The sequence below is a fragment of the Rhinatrema bivittatum genome, chromosome 7 (genome assembly GCF_901001135.1).
Source record: "Rhinatrema bivittatum chromosome 7, aRhiBiv1.1, whole genome shotgun sequence".
In the NCBI taxonomy this organism is placed as follows: domain Eukaryota; kingdom Metazoa; phylum Chordata; class Amphibia; order Gymnophiona; family Rhinatrematidae; genus Rhinatrema; species Rhinatrema bivittatum.
This window is the reverse complement of record NC_042621.1, coordinates 191,724,620-191,746,980: the sequence shown is the minus strand read 5'-3', so window position 1 is coordinate 191,746,980 and position 22,361 is coordinate 191,724,620. Positions and strand designations below refer to the sequence as shown.

The 22,361-nt window shown below is 42.1% G+C and overlaps 1 protein-coding gene across 5 annotated transcripts in view; it reads left to right on the top strand.

Moving 5' to 3' along the window:
- SIRT1 (sirtuin 1) overlaps nucleotides 1-22,361 on the top strand; it is a 94,795-nt gene that overhangs the window by 27,042 nt on the left and 45,392 nt on the right. For all 5 annotated transcript variants that reach the window (XM_029609704.1, XM_029609709.1, XM_029609708.1 and 2 more), the window contains exons 4-5: nucleotides 10-162; nucleotides 1,681-1,828. In XM_029609704.1, the coding sequence (XP_029465564.1) occupies nucleotides 10-162; nucleotides 1,681-1,828 (301 nt within the window). The remainder of the gene's footprint in view (nucleotides 1-9; nucleotides 163-1,680; nucleotides 1,829-22,361) is intronic.

Genomic DNA, 22,361 nt, shown 5'->3' with positions numbered 1-22,361 from the left:
ATATTTCAGGTTTCAGTTTCCTGTGGAATACCTGACTTCAGATCCCGAGACGGTATTTATGCACGACTTGCAGTAGACTTTCCTGATCTACCTGATCCTCAAGCAATGTTTGATATAGAATACTTCAGAAAGGATCCAAGGCCATTTTTTAAGTTTGCAAAGGTAGCTTTTTAATTTTTGTATCTTACTTTTTTTTAAATTACCAGTGTCATGCTAAATGTTCTGGAAAGTACAGAATGTTGATTATGGGGACCTGGATGCCTTAATAAAAGCCTTTAGCAGTTAATTCTCAAAGCTGCTAGTTTGGAACAGGATTAAATGAGAAGAGAAAAGAATGTCTTTTGCAGTCTGATCATCATTCTGTTCTCTGTCTGACATTCTTGTTTTCAGCAGACAGATTTATATTTTACAGAAATTCTACTTCTAATTGGCACTCCAGTTGGCAGCCCCTGTAGACAGAATAAAGATTGGGGCTTGTGGATAAGCTAACTACAGTATCACTATGATCACTCATTATTCCAGAATGGGTCTAAGGCATGATTGTGAGACCGGTTGTTAAACCTGCATTGCCTCTGTGTGATATGTTGAGGGGTTTTTTAATTTTATAGATAAATTAAGAATGTAATTATTTCTTAATTGCCTTTCCAAAGGTGATCTTGTGTTATAAGGGAAATACATTGCATTGACACATTTTTTTTATTGAAATATTTAATCTAGTAAAAACTAGTCGTATGGAGCATAATCTTCATAGCCATTTCAGCAGGTAAGAGTACTTTTACCTGCACATATGGGTGTTTACAAAATTGCCTGTGGAATATGCAGGTAAAAGTATGCACATGGGACCTCTGGACGTAGATACTTTCCCTTTGGAAATTGATGTAAAGTCTTCAAGTAGAAAGTACCTGGAGACTTTTTGCCAGCTTTGGGCAGTGTTAACACTACTCCCGAGGATGGAAATTTTTACATTATCTGTTGTGACTTGACGTTATACCTGTGGGATTATAAATGCATTTCAAAGGGAAACCCTCATACCATATGAGCAATGAAATCTTCCGACCTGTAGGATAACCAAGGATGGAAGCAGCTTGTTTATAATTTTTGCTGCATATTTCACAGAAGTAATGGAAATTTTGAAATGAACCACGTTTCTTCTATGAATATACCATGGTGGAAACTACCAGTGGGAAATTGGAAGAGTGGTATAGTGTTATGAGCCATACATGGGTGGCAGTGGTATGTGTTTTGATATTGGGCGGTCTGGTGAGATACTATAAAATATATAGTAAAATTGATTGCATAATAAAATACAGGAATGATCCATGCAAGTGCTTGTTACAATACAGGTGGAATGATATGATTGATATATTGTGAATAGGTTCCAACTCAGTTTTCTGAGAGGCATTACTACATATGGTCATAAAAGATTTAATTTTCAGTGTATTGTAATACCATGAATTCTGAACAATCAGTTAATATATAAAATGTAAACAAACTTCCAGCAATTCAGTTTATCTAGATTAAATGGTTTGCTGAAGGAAAGACTTTTTTTTTTTTAATCCTATATTTCACTAGTAAAGATGATCGAACATAACCGTTCTGCCTTCTGTGATCTGTTTAATGTGTCAAATACTTCATCAGATTTTTAACTCTTTCACTGGCTGTTACTTTTCAATTTTGCAGGAAATATATCCTGGTCAGTTCCAACCTTCTCTATGCCACAGGTTTATAGCAATGTTAGATAAGGAAGGAAAACTTCTTCGGAACTACACCCAGAATATAGATACACTGGAACAAGTCGCTGGCATCCAAAGGATAATTCAGTGTCATGGTTGGTAGCTACAGTTTACTATATCTTTTTCTCTATCACATTTGGATATCTGATATATCTAAACCTGGTTTCTGCCCATTGGACAGGCTGGAGATGAGGATACTGTGAAAGCAACATTCATGGCCTCTGACCAGGAGTCTGTCATAATATTGGAAACAAGTATGATTTTGATCCAGAGTGAATATGCGTGTGATTCTGAAGAGAATCACAATATGTGAACTGCCTATCGAGGACTGTCACTGTGGTATCTGAGTTATAAAAAGGAGGTGAAGGAGGGGAGAACTTGTGAGCAAATAAAAGCTTATGGCATTGTATCTTCAAATAAGTTCATGTTCTGATTGATCTGTAAGCCCAAAGAAGCAGGAATAAGCTGCCAGGTCAACTCTGCTACTCCCCCAATCACCAATATCACCTCCCCCCCCCCCCCCCCCCCCCCAAAAAAAAAAAAAACTAAGCATGTGAAAATACTTTAAATTATAATACAAGTTGTTTACTTGTTGCAGAATATATGCACACTGTTAGTCACACGTATGCAGCCTCAGTCATGGACTAATACAACTTCAAACACCTTCCACTTACTATATTTAGCCTAAAGTCCTCTATTTTAGGTGGATGGATACTGGGAACCTTCTCTTCTTTCTGTCCCCAGCTCCTAAAATTGACTCTGAATGAATGAGAGACAGAAAAAAATCTCATACTATGTTTTGATTGAAATGCTGTGTATCAAGAGGAGTTCTACAACTGAACATGAACAAAAAAATGTCAAACTGCAAAAACAAAAAAAATAAATAAAAATCTAACCATCCAGTCATGTACCTAGCTTTTTCCAGTGTTTCTAACATGTTCTTCATTAGGTATAAAACAAATGGTGAAGCATACCACGTACACTTTTCCTCCTCCAACCAGTTGGATTTCAGTCTTCCCAATTGCAGCTAGAGGTGGAAGCATTCCTTCACCAGAAGGTTCTCAGACCTTTCTGTTCTCAGGAATATGGCCAGAAATTAAATTACCAATATTTCCTAATCCCTAAAAAATCGGGAGGCTTGAGACCTATCCTGAACTTGCAGAGACTGAGTAAGTTGTTAGTTCAGGATGAATTCCCTCTGGACAATTCTCCCTTTCATTCAGCCAAAGGATTAGATATGTGCTCTGGGTCTGGAGGATGCTTATGTACACACATTTACCATGCCCCTCAGAAGTTCCTCAGGTTTGTGGTGAAAGATGCACACTACTAATGCAAGATGCTCCTTTTTGGTGCTTCTGCAGCCCTAAGGGTATTTACAAAGTGCTTTATGGAAGTGGTGGCAATATTTGTCGTCAAGGAGTCTGCATGTTCTCATGCCTGGATGATTGGCTGGTGATGGGTCCATCCCATTCAGGAGTTCTGGAGTCTTTTTGGACCACAGCTCCTTCAGTCCCTGGATTTCCTAGTCAGCTTTGCCAAGTCAAACCTGGTTCCAGCTCAAATAATTTAGTTGATAGAGGCCTGGATGGACTCACTTCAGAATAAAATGGTTTTTTTTTTCTCCCTATTGAAAGAGTTGCATTGCTGATGGGCTTGGTAAGGTCTTCCCTTCAACAGGACTGAATGTCATCTGAGTTGGTCCTGGTCCTTCTTGGACCCATGGTTGCTGCAATATATATAGTTCTTGAGTCAATCTACACATGAGGGACCCTCAAAGCCAATGGGATCAGCTCTGTCATTATCCCACCAAATCTCCATGATTCCAAGGGTTCACTTCAGTGATGGATAAACCCAGAGGTTCTAAATGTGAATCTCCTTTTATGCATTCTACTGTATCAAGTGACACTGTCTACCGAGGGGGGGGGGGGGTGCATACTGGTGCAACTTAGACCCAAGGATCGTGGTCTGCAGCAGAGTGTCATCTATAAATCAACCACATGGAGCCAGAGGCTGTCTGCTATGCTTTTGGGGAAGAGAATCTTGATCCAGACAGATAACCAAATGGCCATGTTCTGCAGGAAAGTACAGGCTCTTATGCCCTCTGCCAGGAGGCCCTCTGAATTTGGTCATAGGCAGTATATCACAATGGTCATCTCCAGGCAACCTACCTTCCAGGGATACAAAACATGTTATCAGACCACCTTAGTATAACTTCATGAGTGGTCTGTGGATCATGGAATTGCAGTGTTCAATCTGTTTGCCTCAAAAGACAACAGAAAGATGAAAGTTCTGCTTTATGCATCTTTATCTTGTCCTGAAGGTTCTTCAGGACAAGATAAGGATAATCCCAGTAGCACTAACCTGGCTATGGCAAGTGTGGTGTCCATGTCATGTCTGCTTGTCAATTCAGTCTCCGGTTTCATTGGGAACATTTCCAAATGTCATTACACAGGAGAAAGGAAGGCTCTGCCATCACTGGTCCTCATGGGATGGATGTTGAACATGCAATAGTCTCCTTACTACTTCCTAAAGAAGTGGAAGAATTTTCTGATTTCCACCAGGAAACCTTCAACCACAAGGTCCTATAGTTTCAAATAGAAGAGGTTGTTGTCCTCAGGCCTTAGCACCTCTTAAGTCAAAGCTCATCTCTGTCATTGTGGCATATCACCAGCATGTGGAAGGGGCTCCAGTCTCCCTCCACACCTTGGTATCTAATTTCATGAAAGGATTGTGGCATTCAAAGCCTTTAGTCAGTAAACTCTCAGTGCCTTAGGCTCTCTATAGTTTTAATTTAACTCAAGAAACTTTCTTTCAGATGTCTCGAAATAGTGGACTTTTAAGTTTCTCATATGGAAAGTATTTTCTCATCGCTGTTTCTTTGGCATGAAGATTAAGTGAACTAGCAGCTCTGATTTCATATTCACCATACTTGCAGTTTTTCACAATAGGGTGGTTCTATGAACTCTCCAAGTTTGTTATGAAAGTGTCTGCATTCCACAGCAATCAAGCTATTGTGCTACCTATATTCCTTCCAAGACTACACACACAGGAACATGCCTAAAGGGGACTCAACCTCACTGTCAAGCTTCTTTGGGAAGGGCAGTTGCCATACTCTATCTGATTGGCTAATGGACTGTATATTGCACAGTTATCCACCAGCTGGCTTACAGATTAGACTCTTTCAAGAATCAAATAAGAGCCATGGTGACCCTTGGTGGCTCATCTCAGGACCACTTCTTCTGAAGACATTTGCAAAGCTGCTACTTGATCATCTGTTTACATTTTTCATATACCACTGCTGTCTGGACAGCATGTCCCAAAAAGGCAGTAACTTTGGACAAGCAATTCTGTGCAGCCTGTTTAGCCAATCGTCCACTTGATGGAGCCAGATTATTTTTATTTACAGGAATCTATATTCCACCTTACATAGAATCATGACAGCATCCAGTCTGCCCATCATTCCAACTAATTTAGCATTATAATTGCCATCACTTCCTTACAGAGCTCCTATATTTATCCCATGCTTTCTTGAATTCAAGTACTATTTTGTCTCCACCACTTCCACTGGTAGGCTGTTCCACACATCCACTACTCTCCTAAGATTACTCGTGAGTTTACCCCCTCTTATGAATCCTCATTCTAGAGTCGCCTTGCCTTTGAAAAAGGCTCACCTGCTGTGCATGGAAACCTTTGAGATATTTGAATGTCTTTATCATGTCTCCTCTATCTTGCCTTTCTTCTAGGTTATACAAGTTTAGATCGTTGTCTATCCCCATATACTTTACAGCGAAGACCATTGATCATTTTAGACTTAAGTGCAATGCAATTGTTAGCTTGGGACGCTCCATGCTTTATAGTTAGTTTGTCTGCTTGTTGACGGAAAAAGCAAGTTTGCTTACATGTAAACAGGGCTCTCCATAGACAGCAAAATGAATTGGTCATACTTAATGCTTACCTATCTCTCTGGAAAACTGACTATCTCGCTTAAGCTGTGAAAGAGACTGAGGGGATAACAAGGCAGTGTGCAGATGCTTAGTCTTTACTGAGCTGTGAGCTGGTGGTGGCTGCTTATGATGTTACTCATTATGGCTAATTCATACATCCTACCTACAGAGAACCTTGTCTACCAGTAAGCAGACTTTTTTTTTCTTTATTTTAAAACTGTTTAAGCCTTCACTAATCTGTTTTTGGGAGGGCATCCATGTTGCTTCTGAGCCTGCCCCCTTGGTGCCTTGTTTTATGATCCCTTGTTCTATAACTTCCTTTTCCTTTTCATTGAAACAGATTTACTTCTGGTTTTTTAGACATTCAGATACTTGAAGAGTAGTAGTTACTCATATCTCTCCTGTTTCTACTGTCCTTTAGGATTTACATATTTAGGTGCTTTAGTCTCATCTTGTAGGCTTTTTTGTGCAAACTTTGCACCGTTTTTGGTAGCCCTTTTCCGGTCTGCCACCACAGATGCAGTGTTGCCATTGATCTATGCAATGGCACAGTCCCTTCTTTTTATCTACAATTATCCTCTGGATCTGGCCACTGCCTTGTAACACTGTTTTGCTACCTTGAAATCATCAAATATAATCATCCCAGGGTATCTTTCCTGCTTGGTGGACAACAATATCTCATCTCCATCATGTACCACTCCTTGGATTTTTGCACTTCAAACACACAACTGCATTTTTTTATTGTTGAAATTTAGGTGCCAAATGACCATCCCTCAAGCTTTTTTAGATTGCTTCTCATTCTGCCTAGTCCCTTAGACCAGTCTATTGCAGATCTTAATGTCATGCAAAGAGACAAACATTTCCTCTTAACCTCTTCACAGTATCATTGACAAAGGTTTCAAAGGAACCAGTCCTATCTGGTGCCTTGGGGTTTATGCCATCTATCTGCAGCTCTCTACAATGTCTAAGAAATTCTTTATTTTTTAAAGAAGGAATTGTCTAAAATTAAAGTTGCTTTCCCCATTATACAGGATCTAGAAAATTTGCCTCCCCTCTGACAAAGGCTCTAAAGAACCAGAAGTAGATGGCAAAAGCAGTACAGAGGCCATTGGCACTTTATAAACTAACATTTATTGAGACATAAGCTTTTGAGAGCATGCATCCATCAGATGCTACTACAGACTAGCATAGCTACACCTATGGAAGAAGCAGATGAGTTATAGTGGGTGTGGGTAGGATAAGACCTGTGATGCAGATGCCCCATTCCCAAATGAAAGCCATACAAAATGCTTTTACAGCATTGGAAATAGATGTGTACAGTTCTGGTCGCCGCATCTCAAAAAAGATATAGTTGCGATGGAGAAAGTACAGAGAAGAGCAACCAAAATGATAAAAGGGGATGGAACAGCTCCCCTGTGAGGAAAGGCTGAAGAGGTTAGGGCTGTTCAGCTTGGAGAAGAGACGGCTGAGGGGGGGATATGATAGAGGTCTTTAAGATCATGAGAGGTCTTGAATGACTAGATGTGAATCAGTTATTTACACTTTCAGATAATAGGACTAGGAGGCATTCCATGAAGTTAGCAAGAAGCACATTTAGGACTAATCGGAGAAAATTCTTTTTCACTCAATGCACAATTAAGCTCTGGAATTTGTTGCCAGAAGATGTGGTTAGTGCAGTTAGTGTAGCTGAGTTCAAAAAAGGTTTGGATACGTTCTTGGAGGAGAAGTCTAACTGCTATTAATCAAGTTTATTTAGGGAATAGCCACTGCTATTTAATTGCATTAGTAGCATGGGATCTTCTTGGTGTTTCGGTAATTGCCAGGTTCTTGTGGCCTGGTTTGGCCACTGTTGGAAACAGGATGCTGGGCTTGATGGACCCTTGGTCTGACCCAGCATGGCAATTTCTTATGTTCTTATGATAATTAAGAAGAGGTTTAAGAAGTGGTAACAGAGTTGAAGGAAGATGCCCATTATACACAAAACTCAGAGGCACTGAACTCCTGCTGGGGGACTCTATCAAAGGCAATAACTTGGACACATTTGGAGGGAAACAGAAGTCTAATACCTTCCAGGATTCTTGGTAAGTAGGAATTCAAAACAAATCCTTAATACTATAGGAGTAAAAAATGACGGTGTTAATATCATAGTCCACCTGGAGATACCAATAACCTTGCTAAAAATGGAGTCTCTAATACAGAGGAAGTTTGAGAATTTAAGGAAGGGGTTTAGGTAGGTAGTAAAGATCATAGCATTTTCTGAGGTTCTACCTATTTAAGACGAGGGAAGGGAGGAAAGGCTATGTTGTATCAAAAACATCAATACTTGGCTCAAAACCTGCTGTAAAGTATATACATTTAGATATATTGGGATGGGGCTGTATGTAGAACATAAAATGATATACTGTAATAAAGTCAATATCCATGAGAGGTAAAATGATCCTAGGTGAGAGATTCAGATCATACTGGACAGGTGTTTCAATTAGTGAAGGGTGGTAGTGGATGGAAGTCAGTTTATTTTTGGTTGTCACCCCTGATGAACAAATGAAGATGATGGGTGTGGCAGGGAACACAATAGTGAAGATCTCAATAGGGTACGCTTGAATAACATGGGTTAGGTAAGTGGAGCAGGTAAAAGACAATATGGTGTGTAGGCTAGGCAAGGAAAAATAGCTTGTAAGACTGAACACAAATGCACATAATAAAATTTCAGATCTGCAAACCTTGATAGTTGAGACAGTCCTTTCTTTCATTATAACTTGTGTGTAGTGGTATAAAGGAAACACAATCATGGTTTATCTGGGGATTTGTGATATCTCTAATGAATAAGAAGAGTTTCATAAGGTAGTATAGGTTAATATTCTCATCTTCACTTTATTGGAACGTACATCCTGTTACTGACCCTTCCTTCAGGGACTATTCTTCCCACCCTAGTAAGCAAATGCTTTAAAAGTTGACTGCATTATCCAACTAAAGAATGATAATCCAGGGAAAGCCCTAAACTTCAATAATAAAGTCCATGAAAGAGGTGGGTAAAAATAGTTGTAAAGGCACTGTTCATTCTACTATGAGTGAAAAGGAGTATCAGAATCGCAAAGCCCAATACATTTTTTTTCTCTCTCATGCCCATACATTATTATCCCAAATGTTGTTTTTAGTGTACTTTTTGCTTTGCAAAAATGTGCTTAAATCCACCCCTTTGTGTCACATAGACTTTCCAAATATAAATCTCTTAACACTGAATGTTGTTTCAGCAGCACTTTTATCAGGAGTCACAAGAGAGTTTGAGTCAGAAACTATTATCTGAGTGACCAGTTTTATTAACACCTCTTCACTCAGTGTACTGATGGTGTAAACAGCAGTCCAACTTTCACAAAAGTGCTCTGCCACATTTAAAGTGCGTAAGTAAGTGATATGAGAGCAAAGTAAGTATCACTCCAATCGGAGCTCAGACTACACTTCATTCATAGAAATATATTAATCTTAAGACTAATCAGAGAAAATTCTTTTTCACTCAACGCACAATAAAGCTCTGGAATTTGTTGCCAGAGGATGTGGTTAGTGCAGTTAGTGTAGCTGGGTTCAAAAAAGGTTTGGATAAGTTCTTGGAGGAGAAGTACATTAATGGCTATTAATCAATTATACTTAGGGAATAGCCACTCCTATTAATTACATCAGTACACCAACTTGAGCATACAAGGGAATCCTTGTGTGGTGGTAATCTTGTACGGAGGTTTTCGATGAGGATAACCGATTTGCAGTTATCCTTTCTTTTACCTCCGTCTATTATTCTTTTATTAAGGTCAAAAATATTTTTTGGTGCTCTTTCGTGTGATTTTTCAATTTTTCTTAAAATCCCTTCTCCCCTGCTGCTTTTCCGACCCACTGCTAGTCTTATGTCATACTTATCAAGGTCGTCACCTTTGTTGATGTCTCATGGGTACGGAGCTGCTTGTCCGACACGGGCCATGTTTCGGCACGATGTGCCTGCTTCATGGACTATGGGGGAGTGTGCTGTGTCCTATGTAGGGTTCACAGCGTACTAAAGTCCTTCAATATATAAAAATATTTAATTAAACATCAGACTTTGTTTCACATTCATTCATAACTCTCTAATTCTTACCCACCTTTTCATGAAAAACTTACTTATCAAAAGCTTCTGCTGTCTCACGTGCGACGCCTTCTGTGTTTGCCTGGGCGTCTACCCTATTCTCACTGTTTTTATAAGCCTGCCTAGGAGTCCACCACCCTCTCTGGCCAGAACGAGGCTATCTCAGGAGTGTACTATGAAGTTAATTAATTCTTTTCTAACTTACATATACGATGCTGGACCCTTAATTTAATCAAACTCGGTGAATAAACATCTTTGCAACATGTCATATATTGTATTGACTTGCAACCGCGTTCAACTGATATTAATTTCGGTAATTTTGCATGGTTTTGTATGCACGGCTTTAGAGGACCTGATGGAGAACTTCATCTACTTAGCAACTAGTTTCCTCCTTGTCTCGGGCGGACCTGGTAGTGAACCTGTGTGTACCACCGTCCGCTCATACTGCTTCTGACTCATTAGGTGTCAGTGCTGGTGGGCGTTTCCCGGGCGGGGCGCTTGTGCCGCGCCTCTCTGTAGATTAGCTGTCCACGATCCACTCTTCTTTAACCTTCAATTGAGTACTGTGCTAGGTTTCTCGGGCGAATCACTGAGCCACATTTGTATACTAATCTGCTGTCCGCTTCGTACTCTCTCAAAGTGCTCCGTTTTAATCCTGGTTTTCACTACACGGGGTTTTTGTATGTCGGACCTGGTAGAGGACTATAAGTCTGCTGGGTCCGATCTATTGTCAACATGTGACTGGGTCATATTCATTAAATGCTGCTACTAGTTTTAAACTTTTGACTGGTATTTTTGAATGTGGCTGATGAACATAGTTTTGAGCGTGGCTAAAAACCGCATTTACTGATCAGTGCTTTGTTTCGACGGCACTGTTCTTTAATACAGTGCTCTGAGACTTTTATGGATGTGATACGAGCCTATGAGCATTTCATAAGATTTCAGCTTTAAAAGATGTGCTAAATTTCTTGTGTTACTGCTAACCTAATGGCCAGAGAGGGTGGTGGACTCCCAGGCAGGCTTATAAAAACAGTGAGAATAGAGTAGACGCCCAGGCAAACACAGAAGGCGTCGCACGTGAGTCAGCAGAAGCTTTTGATAAGTAAGTTTTTCATGAAAAGGTGGGTAAGAATTAGAGAGTTATGAATGAATGTGAAACAAAGTCTGATGTTTAATTAAATATTTTTATATATTGAAGGACTTTAGTACGCTGTGAACCCTACATAGGACACAGCACACTCTCCCATAGTCCCTGAAGCAGGCACATCGTGCCGAAACATGGCCCGTGTCGGACAAGCAGCTCCGTACCCATGAGACATCAACAAAGGCGACGACCTTGATAAGTATGACATAAGACTAGCAGTGGGTCGGAAAAGCAGCAGGGGAGAAGGGATTTTAAGAAAAATTGAAAAATCACATGAAAGAGCACCAAAAAATATTTTTGACCTTAATAAAAGAATAATAGACGGAGGTAAAAGAAAGGATAACTGCAAATCGGTTATCCTCATCGAAAACCTCCGTACAAGATTACCACCACACAAGGATTCCCTTGTATGCTCAAGTTGGTGTATTGTTGAAAAGGGAAAGAGGTTGGTTAGCGATTAATTACATCAGTGGCATGGGATCTTCTTAGTGTTTGGGTAATTGCCAGATTCTTGTGGCCTGGTTTGGCCTCTGTTGGAAACAGGATGCTGGGCTTGATGGACCCTTGGTCTGACCCAGCATGGCAATTTCTTATGTTCTAATAGATGTAGAAGGGCTCTGCAGTTTCGGCAATATGAGGCACCATACGAAGACTAGGCTTATAAAACAGAATTCCAGATCTAACAGGTATACTCTGTCAGATGACCCATCACAAAATAGACCCATCACAAAATAGACCATTCTTTTCTCATCCTGCTATACCAGTCCAGAACAATTGGGTTATGACCCCCTTCCAGCAGATGAAGGCAGATCACATGACTTTCTGTGACATCACTATTTACTATGGTGCCAGGATAGTTAAAGCCAGTATTCTCTGCTCCCAGGAGTTTCCATAACTGTTTATTTTCTTTTGAGTTAAGAAGTGAAGCTTTATCTGCAACTTATTTAGCTTGATTCAGAGTTTGCGAACCCTGATGCTGATAGCAACTAGTCCCATTGAGGGTCTTGGTAGAGCTTGAAGGGGAATCTAAATTAAGGATTTAAAGGAAAAGAATAAGAGGAGGATCTTCTAAAAAATTACTATCTCCTCTTCTATTCCCTCTTTATATTTCTCTAAAAAAAAAAATAAAAATTCCCTCCCCCGATGGCTGAGGTAAGCTAATGAAAGCGAATTTTGTTTCAATGACTACATATTAACTCTTCCTAAGAGAGTAAATGTTAACTTGAAACTTAAAATCCCCTTGTGTTAATAAGGTACCAATATTGGAGTGGAGCCGCTGCTGTCTCTCCTGTGGTAGCAGATGAGTTGTGGATGCAATCTGTTTTCTGTCCAGCTTGCTTGCCTCCATGTTGAAAATGACTCTGAGCAAGTTGCAAAAAAGCTTAAATGAATGAGATGGTGACTTGAGGTCAGGACAAGTTCCTCATTTATACGCCAGGCTGAACAGAAAGTAGTTGGATTTTGAGGCAGCTTTTAATGATGGAATGGCACCATATCGAAAATAACTTGCATGACTTAGTGTAGCACAGGCAGACAGAGGAAAAAATGCTGAATCTCCAGTTTTAACTCATGAAATCAATCAGGTATTGGATTAAAATGTAGATACTAACATGCCCACCATTGGAGAAATCTCCCCAGAGATTGATTCCTTCACCAGGCTTTTTGTGCTTTATAGATTCTCAGTGAAGGAACATTTTCTGCAGTTCATAAAAGGCATAAGCTACAGGACAGCTACCAAATAAATTCTTTTCTGTTTCAAAACAGAGAGAGGCTTTCACCTGAGACAGCTGGAGTAGGGTTTTCTCAATCCTATGAGGATCTATAAGATGGGAGAAACTGTGACTCTATTGAAGAAGGGGAAATTCAGTCTGAAGGAGAAGATGATTCAATGTTTAGACTCTTAACAAGAGGATGAGGTTGTAGCATTCATTTCATCTCATCCAACAAATTGGATGAAACCCCAGACTGGGATCCAAGTATTAAAGGGTTTTGCAAAACATCAGTCTGAAACAGAAAATGTTATTAACTACATGGGAGTTACTACAGTTTATACAAAGACGACCAAAGTCCTTCTGAAAACTATAACCACTTCCTCATGACTGGAGGACAACTATTCCAGATGCAAAGACTGGAAGCTATAGTCTCAGCAGTAACTAGAGAAACAACTATCCCTGTGGAAAGAGGTGCAGCACTTAGGACCCACAGGATAGCAAGCTAGATATATTGTAACGTGTTCTCAACAACAGCTCTTATAAATAGCTATTTGTAATAGTTTCATAGCTAGAGCAATTTTGCGCTTGGTGCAGCTCAAATGGAATCAGCTGCAGCTTATCTTTCAGATAGCTTGTATATCATATAGGGACTTCTTCAAAGTCATTAACTTCATCAGTAGGAGTTAGAAGGCTACTTTGGTTTTGTCAATGGGCATTTGAATGTTGGTCAAAAACATGCTTATGCAAGTATCCTTTTAGGGAAAAAAACCTTTGTTTGGAGAGGAACGAAAAAAAAAAATTAGTCAAAAGCTTGGGTGAACAAAACACCCAAAATCTACTAGAAGACAAAGTAGAATACATTTTTGGACATAAGAGGTTGAGAACAATTATGTAACATGAAATTTAGGGGAAGAACGCTACTTTTAAGGAGCAAGGAAGTCCAGGCCCGAAACAGCAGGTTCTTCAGGAACAATACACTTATCCCAATGAAAGTTTTTAGATACTCTATAGTGCAGCTGATAGACAGTCAACTTCAACGATTTTCCAGGTAACCTCAGACTAATGGATCTTGGCAATTATTCAGAAGGGATATGCATTGGAACTAGTACAGTTGTGCTTGGTCTGATCCAGTATGGCATTTTCTTATGTTCTTAAGATGTGTATCATTTAAAGAAAACATGAGTAATCAGATAAAACGTCTTATTTTTAATGTTTCAAATTAAACTCTTCTACATCACAGAATAGCACAATTATTAAACAACCATAGAATGGTCCTGTTCAAAAGTTTGCACACCCTTAGTTCTTAATTTTGTATATTGCCTCCTTTTTGCATCAATAACAGCTTGCAGTCTTTTGTGATAGTTAGTTGTAAATAAGGCCCTTTATTTTCTCATGTGGTGAAGCTGCCCATTCCTATTGGCAAAAAGCCTCCAGATCCTGTAAATTCTTTGGTTGTTTAGCATGAACTGCATATTGTGACTCAATGATGGCCACTCCAGAACCTTCACTTTCTTCTGCTGCAACCACTGAAGGGTCAACTTTGATCTTATGTTTCGGATAATTGCCATGTTGGAAAGTCCAAGTACGCCCATGCGCAGCTTCCTGGCTGATGAATACAAATTCTCCCCCAATATTTTCTAAGATACATTTATTTTGCCATCAAGTTTGACTAAGTTCCCTTTGCCGCTGTAGCTCACACATCCCCAGAACAGCAGAGATCCACCTCCATACTTCACAATAGGGATAGTTTGCTTCCCTTCATAGTGTTTATGGTTGTGAACATAAAGTTCAATTTCCCTGTACGTACCAGGATCAGTCCAGACCATGGGTTGAGCCTCCTTGCCAGCAGGTGAAGACATCCTAAAACTGAAAGGATGCCCTATATGAGGACAGAGCCTACCCTGTAACCCTTCAGTATTTGTCTGTCTCCAGCAGGTGGAACAGCTCACCCTGTGGTTCCCTGGTTACGTTATTCTCTGTCCCTTTGGAGATTCTTTATACTTTTTCTTCTCATGTTGTCTGGATCAAGCAAGTATTTACTCTTCTTTGATTTAAAAAAAAAAAAAAAAAGAGATTTAGACTTTGTTTGAACTTTGTGTTCTGTTGTTACAGGAGACAGTTCCTGTCTCCTCGCTCTTGTGGGGGCCTAGGGGGCTTTGCCCCTTGTGTTACATAGCCTAGGCTCCCTATTCCCGGTGGTCCTCAGCTGCAGGGGTGGATATTGGTGGTGCCAGTCACTCCCCCTGTTCATCTCTCTCTCTTTCTCCCTTCACGGGGTTGAATCTTTCTAAGGCTGCCTGCTGGGAGTTTTCCCTGCCTTCTTTTACAAAAAAAAAAAGGAAAAGGGAGCATTTGATTACTATAAGGGAGAAAAGTTCTCTAACTTACTTTTGGCAGTCTCAGAGAGTTTAGGAGCGTGCAGACTTCACTCTCTGCCTCCGCTCCTGCAGCCCAGCTGATTTTAAGTGCTGCTCCTCCCCCTCTTCGGAGCCATGCCGAGATCCCCACTGTGCCTGGCATGTGGGGACTCCTCTTTGCATCTCTCGAGAGAGGGACTTTGTTCTCGATATTTGCCGGGGTTCCTCAGAGGTCCTGATGCCCTCAGGACCCCCGTACAGACCTCCTAAGCGTTTGGCCACGCCATTCCCAGGCCGCCAAACCGCGGGAATGGCGGACATTTTAGGTTTCTCTGCTGCTTCTTTTTCTGAGCAGCCTGAGCCACAAGACCTGACTCTTTTTTTTTTTTTTTGATCCATCCCTCGATTTGAGCCCCCCTCATTTCCCCCCTTGCAGGTCCTGACCCCCCCCCCCTCCCCCGGGACGTTAGAACCCGTTTTTCAACGGAATTTGTTCTTTTATTGCACAAATCCTATTTGGCCAGTCTGCAAGAGGAAGCAGACCCGCCCCTCCCCCGGCTAGGGTCCCTCTGCTCTCCGTTCCTTCTCCTCCTGTGGCTTCGGGAGGGGAGGGAGCGATGTGGGCCCGGGGGCCCTCCCTCCCATCCCCCCGCCCCCCTGCCTTCCCAGGATCTGGACTCTGTTAATATCCCTCCCCCCCTGGAGGGGGATGACCCCCGGGTTCTCCGTCTTTTTCGTAGGGAGGAACTGGAACCTCTCCTCCCCTTTATTTCCCAAGAATTAGGGATTGACTGTCCCCCCAGTGGATGAGTGTTCAGCAGCAATGCCAGCATCCTCGGACCTGGTCCTTGCGGGGCTCAGGGCTCTCCCGTACTCTTTTCCTTTTCACCCTATGCATAAGCTCATGCTACTAAGGGAATGGCAGGCCCCTGAGGCGAGTCTTCGGGTCGGGAGGGCCATGGAAAAACTTTATCCCCTCCTGGAGGAGTGTTTAGATTTATTGAAGCTGCCTAAGGTGGTCTCTTCTGTGACGGCAGTCACTAAACGTACCAGCCTTGAGAGATGTACAAGATCGTAAGCTCGAATCCCATCTCAAGTGCATTTTTGAAATCCTGGCCCTGGGTGTAAGGGCATCGATATGTAGCGGGCAAGGCTTAGGTGGGTCCGACAATTGCGCAGCACCCAGGACCTCCCGCCTGCAGAGGCAGAGCAGGCTGACCGGTTAGAAGGCGCTATAGCTTATGGGGCGGATGCCCTATATGATTTGTTCCGCATACAGGCAATGGCTTCGGCGGTCTCAGCTAGATGGCTCCTCTGGCTACACCACTGGGAGGCTGATTCCTCTTCCAAGGCGCAAGTGGATACTCTCCCTTTCAAAGGTAAGTTACTTTTTGGGGAGGACCTGGACCAGCTTAAGTCCCTAGGGGAGAACAAGGTCCATAAGTTGCCTGAAGACCATCCGAAACAGGCTAGATCTTCCCTACTCACACCCACTTCTGGGGCCAACACCGCTATAACCCTAGAGCGAGGGGCGCCTTCCCCAGGAGAACTTCTTCTCGGACCCAGTCGTGGCCCCAGTCCTTTTCGAGGCCGTCGGCCTTTTCAAGATGCCACTTCCCACTGTCCTGCGCCAAAGCCCGCCCCCCAATGAGAATCCACCAGCCCATCCCTCCATTCCCAACTTAGGTGGTTGTTTGTCCCTGTTTGTGGGGGAATGGGCCAAGATCACGTCGGACCAGTGGGTCCTTGGAACCATCCACAAAGGCTATGCTTTAGTTTGCTCGCACCATCCCCAACTTGTATATGGTCCCCCCGTGTGGCCACCAGAGGCGGGCCGCGGTCACCCAGACTCTCCTCAGACTTCAGAGGCTGGGGGCCATCTGCTCGGTTCCGGAGGCGGAGTGCGGCACCGGCCAATACTCAATCTACTTCGTGGTCCTGAAGAAGGACGACTCCTTCCGTCCCATCCTGGATCTCAAGCGGGTCAACTGGGCCCCCAAGGTGCCCCATTTCTGAATGGAAATCCTTCGGGCGGTGATAGCTTCGGTACACTCCGGAGAATTCTTGGCCTCCCTCGATCTGACGGAGGCCTATCTGCATATCCCGATCCGTCCCAAACATTAGAGGTTCCTTCGGTTTCACATCTTAGGGCAACACTTCCAGTTCAGGGTTCTGCCCTTCGGTCTCACCACAGCCCCACGCACGTTTACCAAGGTAATGGTGGTGGTGGCGGCAGCCCTTCGGAAGGACGGCGTCCTGGTTCATCCGTACTTGGACGATTGGTTAATCCGGGCCAAGTCGGAGACCCTATGCTGCCAGGCGGTGGACCGCGTACTCTCTCTTCTCTCGTCCCTAGGTTGGATAGTCAACTTCTCCAAGAGCAATCTCCAGCCGTCTCAGGTCTTGGAGTTCCTGGGGGCTCGCTTCGATACCCTTGTATGCAAGGTCTTTCTACCAGACTCAAGAGCTTTCAAGCTGATGGATCAACTCCAGGGCTTCTTCTCCATTCCTCTTCCCACAGCGTGGGATTATCTGCAAGTCTTGGGGACCATGGCTTCCACGATCGACCTGGTTCCCTGGGCGTTTGCACATATGCAACCATTACAGAGAGCCTTGCTGGTTCGTTGGCAGCCGGTATCGGAGCAGCTTAGATGCAGCTCCCACTTTCTGACTCTACCATCAGCGAATTACAATGGTGGCTTTCTCTCAAGCATCTCCTCCGTGGAATGTCCCTTCGGACCCCGCAGTGGATGGTAGTCATGACAGATGCCAGCCTGTCTGGTTGGGGAGCAGTTTGCCAGTCTCAGACCACGCAGGGGCACTGGTCCTCAGCTCAGTCTCGCTGGCACGCTGACATTCTACGTGATACCTACGAACAGAACAGTGGTCTCTTGTGAAGATTTGCTGGCCTTCGGAGTGAGGAAACTCACTCCAAGATGAGATTTGGGCAAGGTTTTCTCAACCTAGCTTGATGTTACCCAGGTAGAGAGTCCATCAAGCTAGGTTGAGAGAACACTGCCCAAATCTCATCTTGGAGTGAGTTTCCTCACTCCGAAGGCCAGCAAATCTTTACAAGAGACCACTGTTCTGTTCGTAGGTATCATGTAGAATGTCAGTGGCCCCTAACCCCCTACACTCTTACCTAATCCCCACCTCGAGTTACTAGGAGGGCCTACCACACCCCCCCCCCCCAGCTCTGAACCTGTCAATTCAGCTGAAATCGGACTTACGGGAGACATCGCGAATGGCGATGAAACCTTACCGCACGGTCACGGCGGCTGTCGCACAGCCTAACTCAATCGAAAGAGGTGTAGTTAAAATCGGTGTTACGGCTATGCGATAGCTCTTCGCCCCTAACTCCTCCTATTTTCGGAATTTGCATCGCACCATACGATATGGTGCGATCGCATGCGTTAACGGGGCTTTTCGCATGCGATAAGGCGTTTTCGCATGCGTTAAGGGCTTATCGCATTTTGAAAAATGACCCCCTAAGTGGCAGGTTGTGTGTTCCATGTGAATAGGTACTATTCTTTGTTAATCAGCACAGCAGTGGGTCACTCAGGAAATCTAACTGAAGTGTACATCTCCTAAGGGATTGTTTTGCACTAATTTACCTTAGAAGCACATTATATATTACAAGGGAAGTGTTAAGGTTGTGTGTTTTATTTGATTAGGTAACATTCTTTGTTAATCAGAACAGCAGTGAGTCACTCAGGAAAACTAACTGAAGTGTAAATCTCTAAAGGAACTGTTTTGTACTAATTTACCTTAGAAGCACATTATAAATTAGAAGGAAAGAGCTCAGTAACCCACATTCCAGTGGGAACACTGAGAGGAGAGGATCACCTTGCTGGTGGCTGAAAGGAATCAGTAAGTTTTTGCTTGGGACATTGTCTTTTTTAAAAGTATTGGGGCAAAGTTAATTGTTTGGGAATATTTAGTGTGTTTGTGCCTTTAATAGTCAGAAAGGCAGTGAATAAACAAGTTAGACTGTATTTTTAAATAGTCAGTCAATAAGGTAGCAGTAGGTAGTGTGTTTATTTTAAAAGTCTGCAGAACTGAGTGTTCTCCAGACTTTTAAAGAACTGAGTGCTTGTATTTAATACTAACTGAGTGCTTGTATTGAAAAAAAAACGCAAACCCCCCCCCCCCCCCCCCAAAAAAAAAAAAAGTAGCCAGAAGCTAGAAATAAGCTAGGAGCAGTGTAAACCTAAGTAAAAAAGTTGAATAGTTCAGCTCAGTTACTCACCTTGGAAAGGTGTTGAGGTAGTGTGATTGGGTTTGAATAGGGACCAACGTTTGTTAATCAAGAGAGCAGTGACTCACTCAGGCTGACTAACTAACTGAAGTTAGACTGTTTGTCCAAGAGGCGTGGTCATTGTTAAAAAATACCATTCTAGAAGCACAGTCCAGATGTATTCCACACATTAAGAAAGGTGGAAAGAAGGCAAAACTATTACCGGCATGGTTAAAAGGGGAGGTGAAAGAAGCTATTTTAGCCAAAAGATCTTCATTCAAAAATTGGAAGAAGGATCCAACAGAAGAAAATAGGATAAAGCATAAACATTGGCAAGCTCAATGTAAGACATTGATAAGACAAGCTAAGAGAGAATTTGAAAAGAAGTTGGCTGTAGAGGCAAAAACTCACAGTAAAAACTTTTTAAAATATATCCGAAGCAGAAAGCCTGTGAGGGAGTCAGTTGGACCGTTAGATGATCGAGGGGTTAAATGGACACTTAGAGAAGATAAGGCCATCCTTCAGTAAACACAGAAGCAAAGAAATGATTTTTTGCTTCTGTGTTTACTGAAGAGGATGTTGGGGAGGTACCCGTAATGGAGAAGGTTTTCATGGGTAATGATTCAGATGGACTGAATCAAATCACGGTGAACCTAGAAGATGTGGTAGGCCTGATTGACAAACTGAAGAGTAGTAAATCACCCGGACTGGATGGTATACACCCCAGAGTTCTGAAGGAACTAAAAAATGAAATTTCAGACCTATTAGTAAAAATTTGTTACTTATCATTAAAATCATCCATTGTACCTGAAGACTGGAAGATAGCAAATGTAACCCCAATATTTAAAAAGGGCTCCAGGGGCGATCCGGGAAACTACAGACCGGTTAGCCTGACTTCAGTGCCAGGAAAAATAGTGGAAAGTGTTCTAAACATCAAGATCACAGAACATTTAGAAAGACATGGTTTAATGGAACAAAGTCAGCATGGCTTTACCCAGGGCAAGTCTTGCCTCACAAATCTGCTTCACTTTTTTGAAGGAGTTAATAAACATGTGGCTAAAGGTGAACCAGTAGATACAGTATACTTGGATTTTCAGAAGGCGTTTGACAAAGTTCCTCATGAGAGGCTTCTAGGAAAAGTAAAAAGTCATGGGATAGGTGGCGATGTCCTTTCGTGGATTGCAAACTGGCTAAAAGACAGGAAACAGTAGGATTAAATGGACAATTTTCTCAGTGGAAGGGAGTGGACAGTGGAGTGCCTCAGGGATCTGTATTGGGACCCTTACTTTTCAATATATTTATAAATGATCTGGAAAGAAATACGACGAGTGAGATAATCAAATTTGCAGATGACACAAAATTGTTCAGAGTAGTTAAATCACAAGTAGATTGTGATAAATTGCAGGAAGACCTTGTGAAACTGGAAAACTGGGCATCCAAATGGCAGATGAAATTTAATGTGGATAAGTGCAAGGTGATGCATATAGGGAAAAATAACCCATGCTATAATTACACGATGTTGGGTTCCATATTAGGTGCTACAACCCAAGAAAGAGATCTAGGTGTCATAGTGGATAACACATTGAAATCGTCGGTTCAGTGTGCTGCGGCAGTCAAAAAAGCAAACAGAATGTTGGGGATTATTAGAAAGGGAATGGTGAATAAAACAGAAAATGTCATAATGCCTCTGTATCGCTCCATGGTGAGACCGCACCTTGAATACTGTGTACAATTCTGGTCACCGCATCTCAAAAAAGATATAATTGTGATGGAGAAGGTACAGAGAAGGGCTACCAAAATGATAAGGGGAATGGAACAACTCCCCTATGAGGAAAGACCAAAGAGGTTAGGACTTTTCAGCTTGGAGAAGAGATGACTGAGGGGAGATATGATAGAGGTGTTTAAAATCATGAGAGGTTTAGAATGGGTAGATGTGAATTGGTTATTTACTCTTTCGGATAGTAGAAAGACTAGGGGGCACTCCATGAAGTTAGCATGGGGCACATTTAAAACTAGTCGGAGAAAGTTCTTTTTTACTCAACGCACAATTAAACTCTGGAATTTGTTGCCAGAGGATGTGGTTAGTGCAGTTAGTATAGCTGTGTTTAAAAAAGGATTGGATAAGTTCTTGGAGGAGAAGTCCATTACCTGCTATTAAGTTTAGAGAATAGCCACTGCCATTAGCAATGGTAACATGGAATAGACTTAGCTTTTGGGTACTTGCCAGGTTCTTGTGGCCTGGATTGGCCACTGTTGGAAGCAGGATTCTGGGCTTGATGGACCCTTGGTCTGACCCAGTATGGCATTTTCTTATGTTCTTAAATTCAAGAAGTTTACATGATCTCATCATGTGGAACACCCACAAAAGATGGCAGCCAAAACTACATTAAACAAGCTGCTGCTATTGAAGGCAATATGGCTTGTACCATTTCAGGAGCAAACAAAAGAATACTGCTATTTTATATTTTGTTATAAAAGGATGGAACATTCAGACCAATACTGGACCTAAAGATAGTGAACTGAAGTCTACGAGTTCCACATTTCCTTATGAAGACTCTGCAGTCAGTCATTTTGTCCGTATAACAGGGCGAGTTTCTAACTTATCGGAAGTACATTTTGATATTCCAATCTGGGAACATCATCAGAAATGTTTATTTCTGTATAATGAGAAGATTACCAATTCAGGGCACTGCCTATTGCATTAGCAATGGTTCCAAGAGCATTCACCAAGGTAATATTAGTAGAAGCAGCATTTTTGAGAAAAAAAAAGGGATTATTGTTCCTGTTTGAACCACTGGTTGATCAGAGCAAGATCCTATTAAGAAAGCATCATAGTATCCAACAGTGTGGTACAAGTTTTAGAAAGCTTAGGCAGGCTAATCAATTATGCAGAAAGTAATGTTATCCCATCCCAGTCTTTGGAATATCTGGGCCCACAATTCAGTACCAAGAAAGGTCACGTATTTCTACTTCAAAAAGAGTAACCAAGATAATTGAACAAATAAATTCTTGACACAAGGAGCCCCAAATGCATGGGTCTATCTTCACCTGCTAGGGAAAACGGTAGCAACTCTAGACCTAGTGCTATGGGCCAGAATTCATACGTGACCTCTCTAGAATTCTCCT